We start from the raw sequence: 24439 nt of genomic DNA on the forward strand, positions 1-24439 counted from the left end.
TAGAGAGATTAATCTATCCTAACTAGAACAACTTTCAAGTTAGTAGACCGAGCTTTCAAAAAACCAAGCCTTGCTTTGCCAGTTCTTGACACAACTAAGCAAAGGCTGGTGCAATCATCAAAGGGTTAACACAGATTTTCAAATTGCTAACTGCATGCATTGAACTCTAAATATACATAGCATTTCAACATCACATTCAGCAACTGAACTAAGATTTATATATGTTCAGTCTAACCATACATAGGAAATAACACTCAACTAACTCCCAATGGTATGAACAAAAAGCTCTATCAAATACTAACTTAAAGAAACCATTCTATACTAAAAATAGACTATTCTTCAACAGTTTTTGTATTAAATTTGGCAGTCTCAGCAACAATTCATAATCTTCCTACAAAAAATGGGAGAGAGAAGGCTCCCTTTTATAGATTTTCAAAAACTGGATGAATGGCCAGGATTTAATCTAGAAAATGGCCCAAATTCATCCATAAAACATGCCCCCCCATACCTAGTTAAGGATGTATTTCACATCCCAACTAATTTTACTACTACCAGCCATTAAATCCCTCCAAAAAGTAAATTGCGCAGAGCTAAATACAGAAAAATGTACTTTTCTTGTTGAGAAAATAACTAACTTTGGGCATTGTGTTTTATCTTTTATTTTGGCCCAAAATAGATATTTCCTTTTACATAAAGAAATCATTTTCACCATCTATATGCGTTTTCCAAATATCTTTGCCTGTTGTTTGCTCTGCCCGAACCTATTCGTGGAATTTCACCATGACAAACCTTATCTCTTGTTCGGAAGGCATGGGTGTGTTGTCCATTCGATAATAGGTGTCCATAATATGATTCTCCACCCTTTTTAATTGCCGTTTCCACTCAACCTGGTTGGCTTCATACTTGTGTATCACAACACACAACTTGCTACCAGTTATCATGTCACCTTTGGAATATGGGGTCCCATCATTCTTCAACTGGCTTTTCCAGAGAAGCCTTAGCATGTCAATTTCCATCTTGAGGTTTTTATATCCGATCATACTTTCTAGGAGCGACGAGCAACTACCTTTGACGAATGCCATGACATCTTCACAAGCCTCCCATCGTCCATCAATGATGTTTAACATGTCACTCTTCAATCTCAGGGCCTGATGCCAATTGTCGATGGTGCTGAATTCATGTGGTTCAATAATCTGCTGGCCTGTGGGGATCTCGGGGAAAGTCCACAACAAGGCATTCACGAGGGGAATTGGATTATTAACCACTTTGCTCAATTCCTCTAGGCTATTTCTGATGGTCTCCATTGATTGAAGATCCTGTTCTACCTCACGTTGTAGGGAAATTATTTCCTTGAGCACCTGGTTTCCTTTCTCAGATATATCTTCAAACCATTCCTATGTTATTCTAACCGTTGTCCTTATCTTTTTGAACTCAGCTGTTGTCTTTTGTGCCAATGCCACATGAGGGACATAAGACTCTTCGGCTCGCTGCAATGGTCTAAGCAAGCGATCAACGTACTTTTCAGCTTGTTCCGCCCGGTCTTTATACATCTCCTTTTCGTCCGTCTCTTTCTTCAATCGTTTCAGTATTATCTCAAAGGAGTCCTAGAATTCCTCAACTTCCTGTTCTTTGGTTGCTCTTCCCATCTCTATTAATAAAATGTGGTAATCAGCAAGGGTTACATCCTCGACTGATTTGTCTAATGGTGGAACAACATGTACGACCCGATTTTGTGGAGCATCCCTAGTTATCTTCAAGTAAGTCCTCGACTTCTTCTCCTCGTTGACTTGGGGTTGTCCTACTCGAGCAAATAAGTCCTCAAGACGTAAGGATGGCCTTATTGTTGTTTTCTTTTCTATCCAAGTCTGCAACCATATCGGAGGTGCGAACTGGCTAGAAGTAACCACAATTTCCTTCCCTCGCTCTCCAGAAGTCGCAACTGACCCAATATTCCCCCTCTTGCCCACCTATAGACAAAGGTCGGTTCTCATCAGCATCCTACTCTTTTCCCCCAATCGAGCTTTCCCTAACTTCACTCGGTAACTGTTGATGTATCTCAGTGTCTTGTTGTTCTCCACCTCTGTTTGTATCCTCCTCTTTGTCCTTTGATCTTGCAGGTGGGATTTCTCCTTCCTCAATCTGATTTGTAGGATCCTCTAGATCAATAATCTGTATTTCTTGTTGTTGGAGGTTCGACCCTTCTAGGTTGGTTGTCTTGATTGAGACTGATTCCGTTTGCAACATAGGAGTGGGATGGTGTTCTATGTCAGTTGCATTGCCTACAATAGTAGAGTCTTCCTGTGAGGTGGCTGCAGTAGACGGTTGCCTTATCTTCAATTTCTTCCGGGTGGGTCTCAGGCGACAAACTCTTCTTCCTTCAAGACTTCTTGGATACCTTTGGCTCCTTACTAGCCTTTTTCTTCTTTCTTTTCTTTCCGGGCTCTTCTTCACTTTCTTTGTTTTCTTCATCTTCTTGCACTGCAGCAGGTGCCTCCTCTTCACTTTTTGAGGATAGAGACTCAAGGCCTCCCATCAGGTTATATGTGAATTTCATGCCCTCACATGTTAGCTCTTTGGTGCATTATTGTATCTAAGTGTCAATGAATCTTTTAGGTTCCCCAATCATCACCTCCAAGATGGTGATAGGATCCTAAGACCAATTAATCAAGGCTTGTGGATGATCCTTGACAGAGTCATAGGCATGGTGTTGTAAGCAATCCCCATCATCATCTATCTAGTTGAGAACTTAGGCATATTCAAAGGTCCTGATTTGGTACTGTTGTGACCTTTTCACACATTGCCCCATTACAAACGGGGACCCCCCCTCTTTCCTGCTTTCCAGGTCGTGTTAGTTTAGGGTTTGATAGTTAGGCGGCAATTTTTGAGCTTTCAGTGCCCGAGTCTTAGTTTTGAAGCGACCATGCCCAAGGTGCAATTAGGGTTTTAAATTTTGAATAGGATTAAATGTTTCAAAAATGTCAAAATTGTTAATATGATCCTAAATTTTGCCTAAGTGGTTGCAACAGTTCTAATTTTAGTGTAAATATGTCTAAGTGTTGCAAATTAGGGTTATTTTTGTGCTAGAGCATCTAGAGACCCTATAGGAGTTATTTCCTTTCTCCTAGAAGGTAACTTAAGTTAGATTTGCACATTGTCTTGATGGACCCTTATTTTCCCCTAGTTAAAATGTTGAAAGCATGGTTGAAAAACTTTGCGATTTTTTAGCAGACTCGCGAGTACTTGCGAGCCATATTCGGCCGCGAGTCACTTGCTGCAAAACTTGCAAACGAGTTTAGCCCTAACTCACAGCGAGTATAACAGCAAAAAGTCGCTAAAAATCGCAGGGTTTTGGGCGAAAAATTGGTAGTAAAAACAAATTAAAAACTTTAACTTGCAAAACCTAAATTGCGTTATTCATTTTGGACCCTTTCCCAGTCGCAACAGAGGTGACTTTACGATTGCGTTTCTAAACCCTAAAATTTATATGCCTTTTTTAGCAATTTATGTTGCGACGGGAGACATTTTTTTTGACGTAGAAATACTGCAGGGATGCCAGGTGGAAAATGGCTCGACAGAAGGCCATGTCTATATAGTATATTTGTATTTGCAAAAAATTGTTTCATGAATAAAATGATGAATTTGAATCATGAATTAGAAAAGAGCTCAAAGGTAGACTCACAATGTATTTTATAATTAGGATGAATTTGTTTAAACGATTGGTAGGATAAATTTATAAAATATAATTTTTTATGATTAAAAGTTTGGAATATATTACTATTACAATTATGTGGAATTTGTTTCACTATTATGATTTATTAAATTATATATTAACAATTATATATTATGATTACAAATAAAAAATAATATAAAATTTAAAAATTACAAATTAAAAAGTTGTATATTTATATATTATAACATTTTAAAAATATAAATATACTTATTTTTAATTAATTTATAACATATATATGAAACTTTTAATATATATATTGATTTTAATTAATATATTCAATTATATAATATATATATATATATATATATATATATATATATATATATATATATATATATATATATATATATATTTATGATTCTATATGTTTTCAAATGTTTGATAAAGTTGCCGAGTTATTGCCTAGTTTTTCCTTGAGTTTTTCAACTATGGTTGAAAGTCCCGATGTAGAACGATAAAATTTGATAAGTTTGGGCATTTTTAGTGTGAAAATCATCACAGTCCTGATGGAAAACATTTTTCCCCATGAAATTAAGGCTTAAAAAATGAGTTGTCTTGATGGAGGACATTTTTCCACTGAGTTTTCAAGGCATAAATGGACTTTGTCTTTATGGAGCATGATTTTCCACTGCATATTTTGGAGGAAAAGTTTGATTTTAATGATAAAATGGTCTTAGTCTCGGTGAGGTGTGTTTTCCCCCTCATTGATTAACTTTTTGGGGAAAATCCCGATGGATTAGGATTTTCAACCGCAATTGTCTTGATAGACCACATTTTTCCACCAGAGGCAAAAATGACTAAGTTAAGTCTAATAGACCACATTTTTCCACCAGAGGCAAAAATGACTAAGTTAAGTGCTAGAATTTGTCCAAATGAGATTCAAATTTCTCCAAGGATGAAAAATGAGTGTGACAGGGTTAAGTGTTGACATAATTACTTTGTCCCGATGAATTGCATTTTTCCCTTGCATGAATTTGTGAAGTTTTAATGTGAATTTTTTGTCCAGATGGAGTTCGAATTTCCCCTGGAAGCTATTATGATAAATTTTGACAAGTTTTGAAGTCCTGATGAGGTGCATTTTTCCCCGGAACTCAATTTATGGACAAGGTTAATGAAATGAATGAAAATTTATTGTCCTGATGGGGGTTGTTTTTCCCCAAAAGTCAAATTTTTGGACAAAATGAATGAATGAATGCAATTTTGGTGTCCAGATAGGGGTCGTTTTTCTCCAAATGAGATTTTTTGGATAAAGAAAGTGAAATGTTGAGATTTTTTGTGTCCAGATGGGCCACGTTTTTCCCCTAATGCCATATGTGATGAGTTACAATGAAATTTAATGCAAACTTTTGTCCCAATATGGATCGATTTTCCCCAGGTGGCCCAAATTTAGTGCAAGTGAAAGGATTTAAATGACAAGTGTGCCTACATTTAATTATTTTTGCTTTGTTACAATTATTTAATGATCAACAACAATAATTTAATCACAAAGTGTTATCCGAAGGCAAATCGACTCTCCACCAGGCTATTATAAAGCAACTTTTTTTATCCCACATTGCTTGTGTGGTGAATTGTCAAAGCAAAAACATGAATAAGTATGCCCAGCCAGCATTATATTATTATTATATTGCCTTGATGTGACAGTTGAAGACACTGATTGGAGGCAGATTGAAGATCATAGCTGGGCGATTTTTGTCTAAGTGTCATTTTGACACCAATTATTGAAGGAGAATTTCCAGATTTGTTGCAGATTGGGGGAGCGCTGTTGGTGACTTTGGTGATTTTATGCTTGGTACCACCATAGCTGGGAGCCACGATTTTGTGTGTGGCTGATTGCCTCGCATTTTGGGAGGAATTTGTGGATATTCTACTTGGCGCCATTGTTGGGATTGATTGCGATTTTGTCTAAGTGTTTGCTGGGCGCTATTGTTTGAGAGTTTGGACACCATTGTTGGGCGCCATTGCTGGTCCAGAATTGAGATATTGCATTTCCAGATTTGAAGTATCACTCCCTAGCCATTGTTAGTGAAGGGCAATTTTGTTTGGGCATCATTATTGAATAGTTCAAGGGTATTTTATGAAGACACCATTGCTGGTGCAGATCTGAAGCATCATTTACCAGCATTGTCTTCAGACTGAAACAACATTTCCAGCCACATAGTAGTGCCCAGGTGTGGCCATTTTGAGTTTTGGAAGACAAAATAGTTCAAGTGCAAGTCCATCCACTGATTTCAACCATTTTCAGGCTGTCTTCAGACTTTTTGAAGCCATTTTCAGACCTTAGAAGGGTGTATTCAGACTTAAATCAGAAAATCAAACCTTTATACACCATTTTTCAAGTGTATTAAGACCTGGGGTATACTTTTGAGCTTCAAATTTATCATTTTCTGAGTATACCAGGGTGTCCTTAGACTTAATTTTCATGATCAGACCTTAAATAAGTCTGAAAATAAAGGTTTTAGGAGGGTTTTAGACCCCATTTTGATCAAAATTTATATTGTTTTCAGAATTTGTGTTGCAAATTGTTAAAATTTCTGGTTTTAGACCCTTGAAACTGACAAAATCATTAGAAATCAGAACTTATGAAATTCTGAAAACAAACTTTAAGTTATTTTTCCATGATATTGACTTTGAGCTTCGTACAGGTGACATGTCTAAGGCGGGAATCGCTGCAAGGAAGGAACAATTGAGAATCTTACAAGAGGGCTTCTATCCGGAGTCACTGCTGGCGTCTTGATGGAAGAAGATCATGGATACAAACATGGAATTCCTGGACATGAGGCAAATGCGACAAAGAATGTTTGGAGTGAAGAACCATCTTCCTTCTACCCTTTTGACAAATATCATGAAGAGTGGAATCTACCAAGCAGCTGTCTTTCCACCATCTGTGCAATGCAGTGATTGTTGAGTGTGCGAAACACTATGATCCAAGAACCAGAATGATCAAGTCACCCAAGGGGACAATACTTGCATACTTAGTTGAGGATGCAATCAGGGAAGTGTTTGGAATTCCCAGGAGTGCGGACATGCAAGAGAAAACTAAGGATGAATACCAAGCTAAATTTTTAAAGAAGGCAGATGCATGTATGACAGTTGTCAACAATGAGTGGGTCATTGAGCCAAGGCGTCACCACTCTAAGCTACCTAAGAGGCTTCTATCATCAAACTTCAAGGATGAATACAATGATTTAATATTCTTACTCCATAGAGTAATGGGAACACCTCAAGGGGCGTTGTTTGAGAACTGATGTTTTATTTTATTGAAGATATGTCAAGAAAAGTATTGATCAATTAGGCCAAAATAATAAGTGATAACCTCGACTTCTAGTTGAGAAGTTCTGAGAAAACAAAGACATTCAGCATTACCTCCTACCTTATGTACTTGCTTGTTAGATTTGTTGTGTACAAAGGATTGATATGCAAGGGCGAAGTCAAGAATGGGCTAAGACAATATAGAGTTTATGAGTGCTACCCACAACTCCATCTGCATAAGATTGAACACTAGAGAAGGGTGAACGATGCTTTCACCATGTACATCACAAGGCTGCAGCAGGGCAAGATCCACAAACAGTTGTCCAAGGAGGCAACGAGGTTAATTGAGAAATATGGATCGCGGTATATACAATTTCCTACCTTCAAATACCTATGGATTCAGGGATTTAGATCCAAACCATACGAACTTCCTAGGTATCTGATAGACAAGATTTTCCTATTTGAGGTAGTGAGAGAGATTTTCAAGTTTGATTTTATCCAAAATGAGAAGCATAGAACAGGGATAACTCTCCCAATTCTACTTGCGAAGACTTTGGAGGTATGCCACACTGTAGCTGCAACAAGTTCAGTTATTCAAGAACTTGAATTCTATCGCCGTGGAACTTATAGGAGTAGGGATCGATTTGATCCATTCAAGAATGTTGTGAAGATCAAGGGAGAGAAGTTTATACATAGGATTGACATTGAGGACTATTGGGATAATCTCATGGATGAGCTCGCAGTTAGGAAGAGAATATGGTCCCGAATGTCAGTGGACTTTGTAGGAAGTGTAATCTCTTCTCCATTCCTGATCAGGTGCATGATGATAGTGATCACACTCATCTGCAGTACAACAATGGAGCGAACAAACCTATCCTATTGCCTAGTTGGACACAACCTGAAGTGGTGGATTTGAATGTGCTTATGAGGGAAGTAAATGATTACTCTAGGGAATGGGTGGACAAATACATCAATAAGTTGAGAGAAATGAATATCACCTTTACCTATGAGAAGATTAAAGACAACGAGCCTTCCCTCGATGATGATGAAAGGATAGTCAGTAATGTAAGGACACATGATGATGAGGAGAGTCAAGCTCCCAAGAGAAGGAAGGGTATACTAGGAGAATCACAAGCAAAAGGAAGGGAGACTGTTAGCCAACAATCAAAGAAGAAAAAACACAAGTCTGACACCCCTTTATCCATCGTGAATTCCTCATCAGTGAAAGAAAATGATATGCCAGAGAAGGATAGAGAGTCAAAACAGGGTTCTGATATGGAAATCCTACCAGAGAATAATTAGGAGTTGCATGCTACAACACAATCGGCACCACTGAATGAAAATGAAGAGCAGCCAGGATCTCCCACTGTCCAATTGGAGGTTAGCTTGGGCAACAATGTGGTTGATTTGACTATGGACACGGAAATGGATGATGATTTCATTTCAGCTTTGAGAGGACTTGATCATGACATGAGCCTTGAAGATGGGATGGAAATTTCCACCATTCCCGATTGGTTGCTATAGAGCATGGAAAAGAAGAAAATGATGGAGGCATAGCCCATAGAGAATATTGATGATTTCCTAGCCAGGCTAGACAAAGAAAAGGAGCAGAAGAGGGCTAAGATATTTTCTAAAATTGCTAGAGATGATACAGGTGTGCATATTGCACAAGTGGTTGTCTGGATGGGTGATAAGACCAAGGATGCAGTCACTCCCATGGATTATTAGATCACTATGATTGACGTTGGACCTACTACGAAGAAGCAGGAGTTCCAAGAACTTGATGATATGGTCAAGGCAATGAGGGCACGATTGGATAGGACTATTGAGAAGAAGGAGATGCTTGAAAATGAAAATAGGAGACTTAAGGAGTACATTGAAGGGATAAATTCCCAAAGGCGTGAGGATCCTATTTTTATCTCACCTATTGCTATTGATCGTGGGTTTCGCTTTGATTATGAGGCAGCGAGGAATACACATTTGGAGGTTGAAAAGTGAATTGAGGATGTTGCAAAACAAGTAGATGATTTCCTAGCTCAATTTGTCCAGGCATTTGACAAATCGTCAATGCTCATATTCAAGATACAATACTTGGAAGGAGTTTGGGATGATTTTCAACAGATGCAGGAGAAGACAATTCCTCGTCTTGGGGTGTTGAAGTGAATCCCAATGCCCACATTAATCCAGAAGGGAGTTGTGCATGCAGGAAATGTATATGATTTTTAGGGATGGCAGTGTTCCTTGGCTATGAGGAAGTCCACGTATGATCACACAAGACAAGATTGTGCGGAGATGGAAAGATCGATCCAAGAGATTCAATCCAAGATCCTTACATCTATTGATGAGTTGTTGGGGATGGATGTCCATGCTTCCAACACTTAGAGAAGAATTGAAAGAAAAGATGAAGTTCATTTACTTGAATCAGTTAGAATCTTTGAAGAAGAGTCAGATAGATGATTTGGTTTCAAGGATAACTCATTAGTGGCTGGTCCACTATGAGCCTCATTATCAATTCCATCACCACCATGTAAAAAATAACCAATATCAGTTGAAAAATCATAATTAGATAGCTCTTGTTCCTCCTTACCAATATGGTGATGAGTATCATGAATGTGCTGAAGTTGAAGCTTGGCCTGATGAGCTATCAACTTGGCTTGCTTGGCTCTTGCCAACCATCCTTCATTCATCCTCTGAGATTGCTCTATATCAGCTGTCCCAAAATGCACAAAATCTGACTTATGATGGATTGTATTATTCACATTATCATAACCCATGATTGCACCATGTGTACCTTCAAGTCTAGAATGCAAATCGCACCATGTGTACCTTCAAGTCTAGAATGCAAATCTTCTTGCCCAAAGGCTGCCATATCTTGAGGAAGAGAAGTTATATCACTTTTGTTATGAACCTCGTGGGGTGGCTCGAATGACATGCTAGGGGATGCTGATTTGCCAAGTTCAACATACACCTCCTCTATCAAGATAGACTCACACACATCCATCAAACTGTCCTGGGAACCATCACCATTAGGCACATTTTGTGTTTTGTTCCCATCTTCTAAGGTCTGATTTGAAAAATCAGACTCATTATGACTTGTATCTTCAATATCAAAAGCATCAGTAACACCCAAACAATGAGTGTTTGCATGAGATGACCCCTCACAACCATCATCCTCATGCACCAAAGCATCGAAATCTTGATTATGCTCAGTAACAAGACTGCTGTCATAAAAGTCAGGGTTGCTATGGCTTGTTTTCCCCTTGCATCCGTCTTGTTTAACACTCATATATTGCGTGCCAACTGTAGGAATCCCTCCTACAACTTCCTCCTCATGTGCCATGACCTTTGAATCATCATTGTGTTCATATGAAGGACTGCTGTTATAAAAATCAGAATGGTTGCCATACCTTTGTGACGTGTTTTCAACATTCATAGGTACCACTTCATCCCTTGTAGCATGTTCATCAAATTCCTCTCAGAGATTTTTACAAACCTCATTTATGGATGAGTCAACCAGTTCTTCTCTTTTTATTTGCAGCTGATATGAATTCATAGCATCTTCAGCTTCATCTGGAATACCCATAAATTGGGTGAAGGTAAGCATATCCTGTAGCTTTTTTGGAAGGGAGCAATACCCATGATAGTTGTTTATGACTGTATCATTGAATGTTTTAACAGGACGCGTCTATTCTGGCTCCAAAACGACAGTACGGATTGACTAACACGTGGTCAGTCGTGCGTTTTACACAGTCGATTTTGCAATTAATGGCTGCGATTGACTAACCTTTCGCTAACACGCTGTACGAAAGTTTTGTTTTGGAGCCAGAATAGCTTCGGCTGTTTTAACAGGGGGCCTCCTTGTACTTTTAGATGCAGTTGTACCTTTAGTGTGTCTTGAACTCTTTGAAGGTGTTTGATCAAATTCCCTTCCTGCTTGTTTATTTTTACATAACCATATCATGATGATTCTTTTTATGTCCAACTGAAAACCAAATCCAATCACACCAAGTGAATGCAATTACCACCCCACAGGTTGGCAGGATTATGCTTTGATACCACTGAAAGATCCCAAATGAATCCTTTTGTTGTTGCTGCTGTAAATTCTTAATTAAACATACTATATTTTTGTAATTTTCTGGTGATCTTATAGAATAAACAGAAGTTGCAGAAACGGATTGTTTCTTTTTGGGTTTTGATGTTATAAGTAAAGTAATTGATAAATAGCAACAACTGTGAAATAAAACAGTAAACAATGTTCATATGTAAGAACACTTAAGCAATCTGAAAATACTGCAAATCATACCAGGCAAATAACCTAGTTTTGTATTCAGCAAGAATCCATACATTTATTTGGAGTTGTTCTCAATTTGGATTGATGCCAGATGGAGGAATATTACTGGCAACGAACAAGGAAGACCAAATAAGCTGAATACAACCCTTCAAGCCAACATACAAACAAGGCGTGGTTGCCAAGGAGGCATGGAGGTTGCTGCAAATCACGTGCCAGCTGAAATAGACCAGCCGCCCTGTTGAAACCCCCAATATGCACGCTGAATCTTCAGGCCAAGAAGATGTGTGTTCTACCTTTGACAATCTCTGTGCAATCCTGGATAAATCCACTGTCAACTCCTGCTGAGGGCTACGTCCCAAGAAGTTTAGACCTGGGGTTTACATCCCAAACCAAAATCACTCTTCCAGAGCAATTCCCAAATTCGCAAGTTTCAAAATAATCAAAGATGCTATCAATTAGGTTTTCATCTCCTTATAACTCCTTTCCCTTTGCAAGTCGAACCCTAAAGAATAATAAAGCTTGCGCTTTATAATTAAAGTGACACTTTCCCAACTATGGCGTCAAACTATAGAAAAATATCACTTTATTGCGAATAAATATCTTCATGCATCCAAAAAGACTCCGAGAGGTGAGAATCATGTAGCAAAGTTCAAGACCTTTCCAACGAGCTATAACACATAGGTATATCAAACCAGATGAAGCCAAAAACCCCTTATTACTCCAAAATGGCTATATACATAGCCTTATTTTAATTTATTTAATCTCTAACTTAGGAAATATTTAAATATATTAAAATATTTCCATAGATCCAATAATAGCCCAAAATAACCAACCAAACATGAATCTGACTTTGTCACCTGTCTGTGACTGATGCCGGACAAGATGGGCCAACTGGCAGTCCCATCACTAAAATCTAGGGATGCTCCTAGAAACTAGGAAACACACCCAATCTTCCTGAAACTGAAACCATGGTATGGTCTCGTGGAACCTCAAATATGGAAACTGCCACAACCTCCTAAAAAGTAGGGAATCGCCCTAAAAAGTAGGAACCTCTCTCCAAACACCTGTAACTGCTCAAAAGGATCCTGCTCTACTCCTTGGTCCCCTTATTGGTTATTCAGTCAACTGCCAGTTCTCCGTAAAAAATAGGAGACCTCCCTAAAATGTAGGAACTGTCATCTAAAGGTCCAAAACGACTGACAGAGCCCCTGCAAAGCTCCATGACCCTTAGAATGAGTCCGCTAACCATGTCATTGACCTACGGGAACTCGAATGGTAGGTCAACCCCTGCTCATCTCATGTTACCTAGAAAAGGGGACATTACAAAAGAACATGTATGCATTTGGACTTAAACTTGGATGAAGAGAATAGTGACCTTGAAGATTGCCATAAGAAGTGAAAAGATTAGATTTTTTTACAAAGATGTCGATGCTTGAAACTTAAATGACATATTGATGTGTCTTTTAGGACACCTGAAACACAAAATACAATACTTAAGTATTCTATCCTCTCTTCAACTAGGAAACCTCGAATGTAAACTTGCATGATCAAACAAGGCAACCCCAAGGTTTACAATGCGAACAATCGACTTTATATTGTGGATAGGCTCAGTGATATGTTGTGATAATGCTGGTAATCACAAAGGGACTTACGTTTTGCTGGAATGTGGAAACTAAACTGACTTAGAAAATAAAGAGAAAAGGATGAAACGTTGATGAAATCTAAGCTAACACCTAACAATGCAAGAAATGATTGCTGACTAAGTGAAACCAATCCAAGTTTGCTTTGCCATGAGGAAACAAGTACACAAAAATGGTGCAATCTCCTAAGGCTAAGCGAATGATTTTCATATCACTTATGCAACAAAGGCTGTCCAAACAAGGATTTGCATTGGTGAAGCAATATGGGGCACGGTTCATACAGTTTCCCAAATTCTCTTACTTGAGAATTTATGGATTTGAAGGCTCGCCATACAGACTCCCTAAAAACCCCACAGATTAACCGGTACTCCTGGAGGTGGCCAGACAAGAAATGCAATAGGGAGAATCCTCAGGGAAAAGGTCACCGGAGTGTCGTTTCTAATGGCCATTGGGGACAGCGATGTATATCTGAAAAACTTTTGCTTAGGCAAAACAGTTGGCAGAGGAGTTGGCGTCATATGGCTTTCAAGAGTGCCCCGGTAGGAAGAACTTTGATCCTACAGGGTTGGGATGAAAGGCCTATCGCTAGCACTACATGCATAAGATGAACATAGAAGATTACTAGGCCAGCTCCAATGATGATTTCGAGGTCCAACAAAGGGAGTGTTCTAGACTAAGCTTGTACCTGTTGAAGTATTTTTTAGGCATAGTCAAACATAGAATAAAATACCAAAGTACTTTACCCTCTCTTGAACAAAATCACCTCAGATGCTAAATATTTGATCAACTAATACGATTCCAAGGTTTCTACAGTCAATTTTTGACATGTGGGTAACTCAATGATCGATGTGGATTGCTATTTTCACTTGGGGACTTACACAATTGTTCGGGTTTATCAATCTTATCATGGATTGGAATTGGTTTTGCCAATGACTTAGGATTTTGCATTATAGCTCTTGATCTAATTTAACAAGGATTTTCAAATAAAATGCAAAAGGATTAAGGGTTTAGGATTTCTATTCTAAAACCTAGAATGCAAGACGTAATGAATGACTTAATGAGATTCAAACTAGGCAAGGTTTCAACATCAATGAACAATTCAACACATGCTTAGTGCAATCATCGAAGGTAAATTCATAGATGTTCAAATTATCACCATCAACATCAATATCATCAAGGCAATGCATACCAATGGATGTGCAATAATTGATGTTAAGCTCAATTCAATTCCAGTTGACCACACAAGGCTAACTTACAATCAGCAAGAAGCTAGTTGTATGGATTATATGAATCTCATTTAAATGCATTCAACACTTCTTTCATTCAATCTAAAATGCTTGAAACAAATTCTAATCTACATTCTAAACTAAAATTTGGAGGCATGAGAACCACAAATGCATACAAAATACAAACAAAACCACCACACTTCAATGATTTGTATTCAAACTTGCAGCCATATAGACACCAATTCTCAAAAATCTCTCTTACAAATGAGAGACAATGGGGTATTGTTGATGTGTTTTTTATGCACATGCGAACACAGAATAAAATACCAAGGTATCTTGTCCTCTCTTGAACAAAGTTTCCCCGAATATTGAAGATTTCACCTAAGGGTCAATCGAGGCAACTCCAAGGTTTTGGTATGTAGGGTCTCTATGTGTGGATAAGCTATTATGGTGTGATGTGATTATGCTGGAATCACAAGTAGTCTTACATTCAAATGCCTGAGCGTCTGATTTGCTGGAACTCAAGTCCTATCTAGTCACTGGGATAATAAAGAAATAGCAAAAGGTGAAAGGCTCAGAAAGTCTACTCTAAGACCTAGAATGCGAGAAGATGGATGAATGACTAGTTGGAGTCCTACTGGGCTAGGTCTCACCATCAAACTGAACAATTCAACACCAGCTCAGTGCGATCTTCTAAGGGATGCTTCGAATATGTTCAAATCGTTACACCATCTGACACTGATCACCATTCAAGTTAATGCATGAACAATAGACGCGTAACGACTCGAGATTAAGATCATTCAATGTTAGTTGACCACGGAGGGCGCCCTTACAATCAGCAAGAGGCTAGTGGTTTGGACTAGGCGGATTCCATGTAATGTCCCCTTTTCTAGGTGACATGAGATGAGTAGGGGTTGACCTACCATTCGAGTTCCTGTAGCTCAATGACATGGTTAGGGGACTCATTCTGAGGGTCATGGAGCTTTGCAGGGGCTCTGTCAGCCGTTTTGGATCTTCAAACGACAGTTCCTACATTTTAGGGAGGTCTCCTATTTTTTAGGGAGAACTGGCAGTTGACTGAATAACCACCTGGGGGACCAAGGAGTAGAGCAGGATCCTTTTGAGCAGTTATAGGTGTTTGGAGAGAGGTTCCTACTTTTTAGGGCGATTCCCTACTTTTTAAGAGGTTGTGGCAGTTTCCATATTTGAGGTTCCACGGGACCATACCATGGTTTCAGTTTTAGGAAGATTGGGTGTGTTTCCTAGTTTCTAGGAGTGCCCCTAGATTTTAGGGATGGGACTGCCAGTTGGCCCATCTTGTCTGGCATCAGTCACAGACAGGTGACAAAGTCAGATTCATGTTTGGTTGGTTATTTTGGGCTATTATTGGATCTATGGAAATATTTTAATATATTTAAATATCTCCTAAGTTAGCGATTAAATAAATTAAAATAAGTCTATGTATATAGCCATTTCGGAGTAATAAGGGGTTTTTGGCTTCATCTGGTTTGATATGCCTATGTTATAGCTCATTGGAAAGGTCTTGAACTTTGCTACATGATTCTCACCTCCTAGAGTCTTTTTGGATGCTTGAAGCTATTTATTCGCAATAAAGTGATATTTTTCTATAGTTTGATGCCATAATTGGTAAAGTGTCACTTTAATTATAAAGCGCAAGCTTTATTATTCTTTAGGGTTCGACTTGCAAAGGGAAAGGAGTTATAAGGAGATGAAAACCTAATTGATAGCATCTTTGATCATTTTGAAACTTGCGAATTTGGGAATTGCTCTGGAAGAGTGATTTTGGTCTAGGACACAAACCCCAGGTCTGAGCTTGCTGGGACGTAGCCCTCACCAGGAATTGACAGTGGATTTATCCAGGATTGCACAGAGATTGTCAGAGGTAGAAGACACATCTTCTTGGCCTGAAGATCCAGCGTGCATATTGGGGGTTTCAACAGGGCGGCTGGTCTATTTCAGCTGGCACGTGATTTGCAGCAGCTTCGATGCCTCCTTTGCAACCACGCCTTGTTTGTATGTTGGCTTGAAGGGTTGTATTCAGCTTATTTGGTCTTCCTTGTTCGTTGTAAGTAATATTCCTCCATCTAGCATCAATCCAGATTGAGAACAACTCCGAATAAATGTATGGATTCTTGCTGAATACAAAACTAGGTTATTTGCCTGGTATGATTTACAGTATTTTCAGATTGCTTAAGTGTTCTTACATATGAACATTGTTTACTGTTTTATTTCATAGTTGTTGCTATTTATCAATTACTTTACTTATAACATAAAAACCCAAAAAGAAACAATCCCTTTCTGCAACTTCTGTCTATTCTATAAGATCACCGGAAAATTACAAAATATAGTATGTTTAATTAAGAATTTACAGCAACAACAGCAAAAGGATCCATTTGGGTTCTTTCAGTGGTATCAGAGCATAATCCTGCCAGCCTGTGGGGTGGTAATTGCATTCACTTGGTGTGATTGGATCTGGTTTTGAGTTGGACATAAAAAGAATCATCATGACAGGGTTATGTAAAAATAAACAAGCAGGAAGGGAATTTGATCAAACACCTTCAAAGAGTTCAAGACACACTAGAGGTACAACTACATCTAAAAGTACAAAGAGGCCACCTGTTAAAACATTCAATGATACAGTCATAAGCAACTATCATGGGTATTGCTCCCTTCCAAAAAAGCTACAGGATGTGCTTACCTTCACCCAATTTATGGGTATTCCAGATGAGGCTGAAGATGCTATGAATTCATATCAGCTGCAAATAAAAAGAGAAAATCCGATTAACTCATCCATAAATGAGGTTTGTAAAAATATCTATGAGGAATTTGATGAACATGCTACAAGGGATGAAGTGGTACCTATGAATGTTGAAAACATGTCATAAAGGCATGGCAACCATTCTGTTTTTTATAACAGCAGTCCTTCATATGAACACAATGATGATTCAAAGGTCATGGCACATGAGGAGGAAGATGTAGGAGGGATTCCTACAGTTGGCACGGAATATATGAGTGTTAAACAAGACGGATGCAAGGGGAAAACAAGCCATAGAAGCCCTGACTTTTATGACAGCAGTCTTGTTACTGAGCATAATCAAGATTTCGATGCTTTGGTGCATGAGGATGATGGTTGTGAGGGGTCATCTCATGCAAACACTCATTGTTTGGGTGTTACTGATGCTTTTGATATTGAAGATACATGTCATATTGAGTCTGATTTTTCAAATCAGACCTTAGAAGATGGGAACAAAACACAAAATGTGCCTAATGGTGATGGTTCCCAGGACAGTTTGACGGATGTGTGTGAGTCTATCTTGATAGAGGAGGTGTATGTTGAACTTGGCAAATCAGCAGCCTCTAGCATGTCATTCGAGCCACCCCACGAGGTTCATAACAAAAGTGATATAACTTCTCTTCCTCAAGATATGGCAGCCTTTGGTCAAGAAGAGAATAATGATTTGCATTCTAGACTTGAAGGTACACATGGTGCAATCATGGGTTATGATAATGTGAATAATACAATCCATCATAAGTCAGATTTTGTGCATTTTGGGACAGCTGATATAGAGAAATCTCAGAGGATGAATGAAGGATGGTTGGCAAGAGCCACGCAAGCCAAGTTGATAGCTCATCAGGCCAAGCTTCAACTTCAGCACATTCATGATACTCATCACCATATTGGTAAGGAGGAACAAGAGCTATCTAATTATGATTTTTCAATTGATATTGGTTATTTTTTACATGGTGGTGATGGAATTGATAATGAGGCGAATAGTGGACCAGCCACTAATGAGTTATCCTTGATTGGCATAGAATGTGTTCTCAATGCACCTTTGATTTTGTCACATCTTTCATATGATAAGGCAATGTTGTACTTATTGATTGGTGACTCAGTTTTCTTAGATTTGACAGTCGGCTATGAAGATCAACATGTAAGGGACTTCATTTGTTACAAGGCTCAACAAAACATTTACTTAGTAACCTTTAATGAAGGCACTTTAATTTGTCGAAATATAGGTAAAGTTACAACAATTGTTTGGAGGTCTTGGAAAAGTATTCAACACACTTTATTTGTTGAAAATTGGCTCATTGATGGATTCATATCAGCATTGATGGTTGGTAGTACTTGTGGCTTCAATTGGAGTGAAGTTCTTAGCTGGCTAGATGATGTTCAGGTTGACAGCAGCAATATAATGAGTATTGACATGATGGATGGATATGACAGTGCAAAGATTTTGGATCTTGGTATTGACATGTGGTGTATTTCTTCAGTGAATCCATGATCAGTTGTTTCACTTTGGGTATACAAATGTTTATATCAAAGTAGCGTAGCAATTGGGTGAAGCAATGTTTATCAGATTGATATGGGATCCAGTGAATTGGTTTTCAGCGTGCAGGTGCAGATTGCTTGAGAGCAAGAAATCTTCGGGAAGGGAAGATTGTAATGTCCCCTTTTCTAGGTGACATGAGATGAGCAAGGGTTGACCTACCATTCGAGTTCCCGTAGGTCAATGACATGGTTAGGGGACTCATTCTGAGGGTCATGGAGCTTTGCAGCGGCTCTGTCAGCCGTTTTGGACCTTCAGACGACAGTTCCTACATTTTAGGGAGGTCTCCTATTTTTTAGGGAGAACTTACAGTTGACTGAATGACCACTTGGGTGAGCAAGGAGTAGAGAAGGATCCTTTTGAGCAGTTATAGGTGTTTGGAGAGAGGTTCCTACTTTTTAGGGCAATTCCCTACTTCTTAGGAGGTTGTGGCAGTTTCCATATTTGAGGTTCCACGGGACTATACCATGGTTTCAGTTTCAGCAAGATTGGGTGTGTTTCCTAGTTTATAGGAGCGTCCCTAGATTTTAGGGATGGGACTGCCAGTTGGCCCATCTTGTCCGGCATCAGTCATAGACAGGTGACAAAGTCAGATTCATGTTTGGTTGGTTATTTTGGGCTATTATTGGATCTATGGAAATATTTTAATATATTTAAATATTTCCTAAGTTCGCGATTAAATAAATTAAAATAAGGCTATGTATATAGCCATTTCGGAGTAATAAGGGGTTTTTGGCTTCATTTGGTTTGATATGCCTATGTGTTATAGCTCGTTGGAAAGGTCTTGAACTTTGCTACATGATTCTCGCCTCCTGTAGTCTTTTTGGATGGTTGAAGCTATTTATTCGCAATAAAGTGATATTTTTCTATAGTTTGACGCCATAATTGGGAAAGTGTCACTTTAATTATAAAGCGCAAGCTTTATTATTCTTTAGGGTTCGACTTGCAAAGGGAAAGGAGTTATAAGGAGATGAAAACCTAATTGATAGCATCTTTGATCATTTTGAAACTTGCGAATTTGGGAATTGCTCTGGAAGAGTGATTTTGGTCTGGGACGCAAACCCCAGGTTTGAGCTTGCTGGGACGTAGCCCTCAGCAGGAGTTGACAGTGGATTTATCCACGATTGCACAGAGATTGTCAGAGGTAGAAGACACATCTTCTTGGCTTGAAGATTCAGCGTGCATATTGGGGGTTTCAACAGGGTGGCTGGTCTATTTCAGCTGGCACGTGATTTGCAGCAGCTTCCACGCCTCCTTTGCAACCACTCCTTGTTTGTGTGTTGGCTTGAAGGGTTGTATTCAACTCATTTGGTCTTCCTTGTTCGTTGCTAGTAATATTCCTCCTTTTGGCATGAATCTAGATTGAGAACAACTCCAAATAAATGTATGGATTCTTGCTGAATACAAAACTAGGTTATTTGCCTGGTATGATTTGCAGTATTTTCAGATTGCTTAAGTGTTCTTACATATGAACATTGTTTACTGTTTTATTTCACAGTTGTTGCTATTTATCAATTACTTTACTTATAACATAAAAACCCAAAAAGAAACAATCCCTTTCTGCAACTTCTGTCTATTCTATAAGATCACCGGAAAATTACAAAAATATAGTATGTTTAATTAAGAATTTACAGCAGCAACAGCAAAAGGATCCATTTGGGATCTTTCATCTTTTCCATTGAGCAATAGAAATCTTATATTCGTTTTTTCTCTGCTAAATGTTTTCATTTGGCGTTTTGTAGCTTCATTTACGCGTGCAACCTATTTATTTTCACCTACAACTCATCTGTTTTAGCGTTTATGGATAAATTGTATTTACATTTCTTTGAGGATTAGTTGATTTTTCATAATACTGAAATTTAATGTGTATGCCTTTTCAACCCTCAAATCTACCTCACATATATGCAATATTACGGTGAAGGCTTATTCACTATATTCTTATGCAATCTGTACAGAGTATAATTATTTTGCATTTCAACCTGGACATATGAATTCCTATGTGTAGGATTATTTTTTTATTTAAACGACGTCCTTTTGTTATCAACAACACACAAGACTTGTCTACTGCTTGATTATTTTGTTTTTCTTCTACATAATGCAGCATAGTTTTATTTTTATTGTGTATCTATTTTTTTATTTCAATTAATGGATATCCTGTCTTTTTGAATTGAATTTGATCTTTCAAACTCATAAACTGCATTATAGTTAAATGTAAAAACTAATTTCTTGTTTGAAATTTTAGGTGGCTTGTAGTTTAAAGGAATAATTTAAATGTAAAAATGCCTTCTTTTTTTAAATTATAGGTGGCTTCTAGATCTTGTAGATTAAAAAAATAATTTAAATGTGAAATGACTTTCTTTTTTGAAATTTTAGGTGGCTTGCAGATGAAAAAATGGTAACCATTTTTGTAGAGCCAAGAGTCAAGAAGGATCTTCTTGCAGAAAGTATGGATTTTCATTTTGTACAATCCTGGGAAAAAGGTGAGTAAACTTCTGAATTATATTTATTCCTTTCTTTGTTAAGATTTTTCCTTATCTATGATTCCAAATGGGATTTTGTCTTCTAATTTTTTCTTATGAGATAGTAATTATTTTTTCCTTCTTTTGTTGATATGTTTCTTCTCATTCTGTGCCATTTGGGATATTATCTTCAAAGTTTGGCATATGGGCCAATAATTTACTATTCATAAAAATGATTTCTTTCACATCTTAAGTATGGCACATTAACTTAAATTTTTATGGTATGTTAATGGGAAGGTGAAAATTTGCAAACTACCTATTATCGTTATCTTTCGGTTTCCTCATTTGAAGCAAGGAGAAGTATTGATGGAATCACTAATCGCCTATAATGTTCCCATTTTTACACCATCTTGTTATACAAGCATTGGCCAGACTCTAGTGTTTCTGGTGTTAGGAATATTGTATCATAAGATGCATAAAATAATTATGTTTGTTATAGTTTGTTAAATAGGCTAATATACTAGTGGTACAAATGTATTGAGTTGCATTAAAGAAGTTGTTTGGGGATTTCCCTCTAAAATAGGACATGGGAATCATATAAATATGTCATGTATTTGATTGAAAATATGAAGCACGTATTATCTTGTTTTTAATTATCACAGCTTTTATTTGTCTCTGTTCAAATTTCCTTACATGGTCAGAGCAATAATCATCTTCATGCCTGCGAAAATCCATCGAGCCTCCTTTAAGGAAGATTGAATGCCAATGGAAGAATGAAGAATATTATTTTGAACCAAACTGATGCATAGGCAAGTTGGTAAGAGAAATGGTATATGGTTTTGATTTTAAAATTGCTTTTTTTACATCAGTACAACACAGCCTCAGTAAAAATGCAATATATTTCTTGTTTGTTAATGAAATTTCAAAATTCAAAATGTTTTGGAACGGTGATGAATAGGGCAATAAACTCAAAAATCATTTGAAGGAATTCTCAACGTTTCATGAGCAGTTTGAAGAGGAAATTGGATGTGATAGGAATGCTGCGTAAAACTTCCAGCATACTTAGTTTAACTGTTGAATCATATGCCACTATCTGCAATGCATTTTTGAGTTTTTGGAGAATCAATATATATCATAGCAACTTTTGGAACAAAGGAAAAATATACATCTTAGATCAAAAGTCAATTCATGGTGATTTTCCTACATCAAGAGGAGGATCTGTTGTGCGTTGCACACGCTCCCTGTCGTCGACAGGGTCCCCCTTTCCTGTTTTGAGTTTTTTGATCGTTATCCCGAGGATCCAAGTAGAGTTTCTCGTGTCTCTTCGAGCGAGTTCGTGACCAGTCCGTAAGCTGATTGACGTTGGAGTAATGAACCAGTGAGTCCCCCTAGCTGATCCGGCTTTCGCGCGTGAATGCCGAAAGCTTTGTTCCAAAACTTTAAAAGATTGCCTTGGATAGGCGTAAGATGGTAAGAACCAACGGACCCCGCCAACCCAGAGCTATAAGGCCAATTGCATAAAGTTTGCTACCCGACCCTTGCGAGGAACGGGCAAAAGATGATTTTCGCCTCCTAAAGGATCAAATTGCTCGGCCCAGCGCCTGGGTATTTTGATGCCTCCCAAGTCCAAATTTATGAGTCTGGCGAAGTTGGTGGGAGGTCCGACATTCTGTGTAAGTTTACAAAATTCTCTAGGAGCAGATTTCCCCTCCCCCAAGATCACCAAGTATAGGAGAACGATTTCGGACCTCAGGTTCGAAATTTTTTATGAAGGCGGAATGTTCTGAAAAGGATGCATAGGGTCCGAAAGCCCGAAAAGGCGCCCAGGTCCGAGGTTGCGGTGTCTTTTTAATGCGTTAAGCTCCGAACTTTTAAAAACGCGGAGATAAAAGATGTACCAAAAGTTTAAAACACGAAAGTGAAAGTTTAAACATAATGTAAACACTTTTCAGACCCCAGGTCCGAACTTTCACGAAAGTGAAAGTTTAAACATAATGCAAACACTTTTCGGACCCCAGGTCCGAACTTCCACGAAAGTGAAAGTTTAAACATAATGCAAACACTTTTCGGACCCCAGGTCCGAACTTTTACGAAAGTAAAAGTTTAAACATAAGGCTGACACTTTTCGGACCCCAGGTCCGAACTTTTACGAAAGTAAAACTTTAAAACACGAAGGCAAAGTTTAAACCGAAGGCAATCACTTTCGGACCCCAGGTCCGAAATTTCGAAATTCAAGTTAAAACATAACATAATGCGATCACATTTTCGGACCCCAGGTCCGAACTTTTGCGAGTTCAAAGTTTAAAACATTATACGATCCTTTTCGGACTTTAGGTCCGAACCTGTCCAAAGTCGAGTTTAAAAAACCTAATGCAATTCCTTTTCGGACCCCAGGTCCGAACTTTGGCAAGTTAAAACATAAACTTTGGCAAGTTAAAACAAAAACGAAGGCAAGTTAAAACATAAACGAAGGCAATCACTTTCGGCGCTTAGCTCCGAAGTTTTAAAACGCGGAGGCTAGAGCAAAGAGAAAAACGCAGATGCCAGAGCAAAGAGAAAAACGCGGAGGCCAGAGCAAGGAAAAACGCAGAGAGCAAAGTTTTAACGCAGAGAGCAAAGAAGAGAAACACGAAGGAAAACGCGGAGGTCCGAAGTTCGTTAAGCGCGGAGCTTATTTCCAACGGAAGTCCGAAGTCTGCAAGGCGCAAGGGGCTTATTTCGGGCTTGAGGTCCGAAGTTCGTTAAGCGCCAACCACACCCTTTACCCCAGGTCCGAAGTCCGCAAAGCTTTAAACTGCGAAGCCAGCTTTAACGCAAACTGCACCCTTTTAACGGATAGCCGAGGCTTTTAACGCGAAGCCGCGAAGGGGAAGTGCGAAAGTTTTTTCTTTAGAAACTGAACGAGTAGGTTGAGATCTCCATGGTTGCAAATAGCGTCCAAGCTCCGAATTTCGTGAAGACTGAGTAAAGCCAGGTTAAATCCGAAGCCTCCAATTTTGTCAAAATCCAAAGTTAGAAAGAATGCGATTCAAAATTTGAAAGAGCTCTCAAATCCGAAAAACAAGGAGGTAAGACGCCGCATTACCCTCCCGTCAACCATTTAAAATTCAGATTGCTAGAGATAGAACCATGTGAAATTGATAAATCCTCTTTCATCCTCCAAACCACGAAAATTTAAATAGGAAGGATAACCGTTGGGATTCAAATTTTGCAGGATCGTCCGTTCGCTTCGCGCAACGAGGTCGGGCAATCTCTCGTCATTCGCTCCCATCAGGTAAGTAAGCTTTAACGCGTATGGTCATTTAAAATGTGTAAATCAAATAGGCAAATGCGCCAAATTTGAAATGCTTGGAGTCTGCATCTCCTTTTTATAAAGCGTTATTCGAACATCCGAAATTTAGGATTCATTCCCGAAGTTTAGCCAGAAACTGCATCTCTTTTCAAATTCAAACTTCTCATGTTTTGCCTCTGTTGAAAATTAATCCAAAAATTCGA

At 38.4% G+C, this 24439-nt stretch overlaps 1 protein-coding gene across 4 annotated transcripts in view; it reads left to right on the top strand.

Annotated features, from left to right (window-relative positions):
- LOC131067798 (probable NAD kinase 1) overlaps positions 1-24439 on the top strand; it is a 223324-nt gene that overhangs the window by 137301 nt on the left and 61584 nt on the right. For all 4 annotated transcript variants that reach the window (XM_058002958.2, XM_058002956.2, XM_058002955.2 and 1 more), the window contains one exon: positions 20859-20965. In XM_058002958.2, the coding sequence (XP_057858941.2) occupies positions 20859-20965 (107 nt within the window). The remainder of the gene's footprint in view (positions 1-20858; positions 20966-24439) is intronic.

This window comes from Cryptomeria japonica, chromosome 3 (genome assembly GCF_030272615.1).
Source record: "Cryptomeria japonica chromosome 3, Sugi_1.0, whole genome shotgun sequence".
NCBI lineage: Eukaryota > Viridiplantae > Streptophyta > Pinopsida > Cupressales > Cupressaceae > Cryptomeria > Cryptomeria japonica.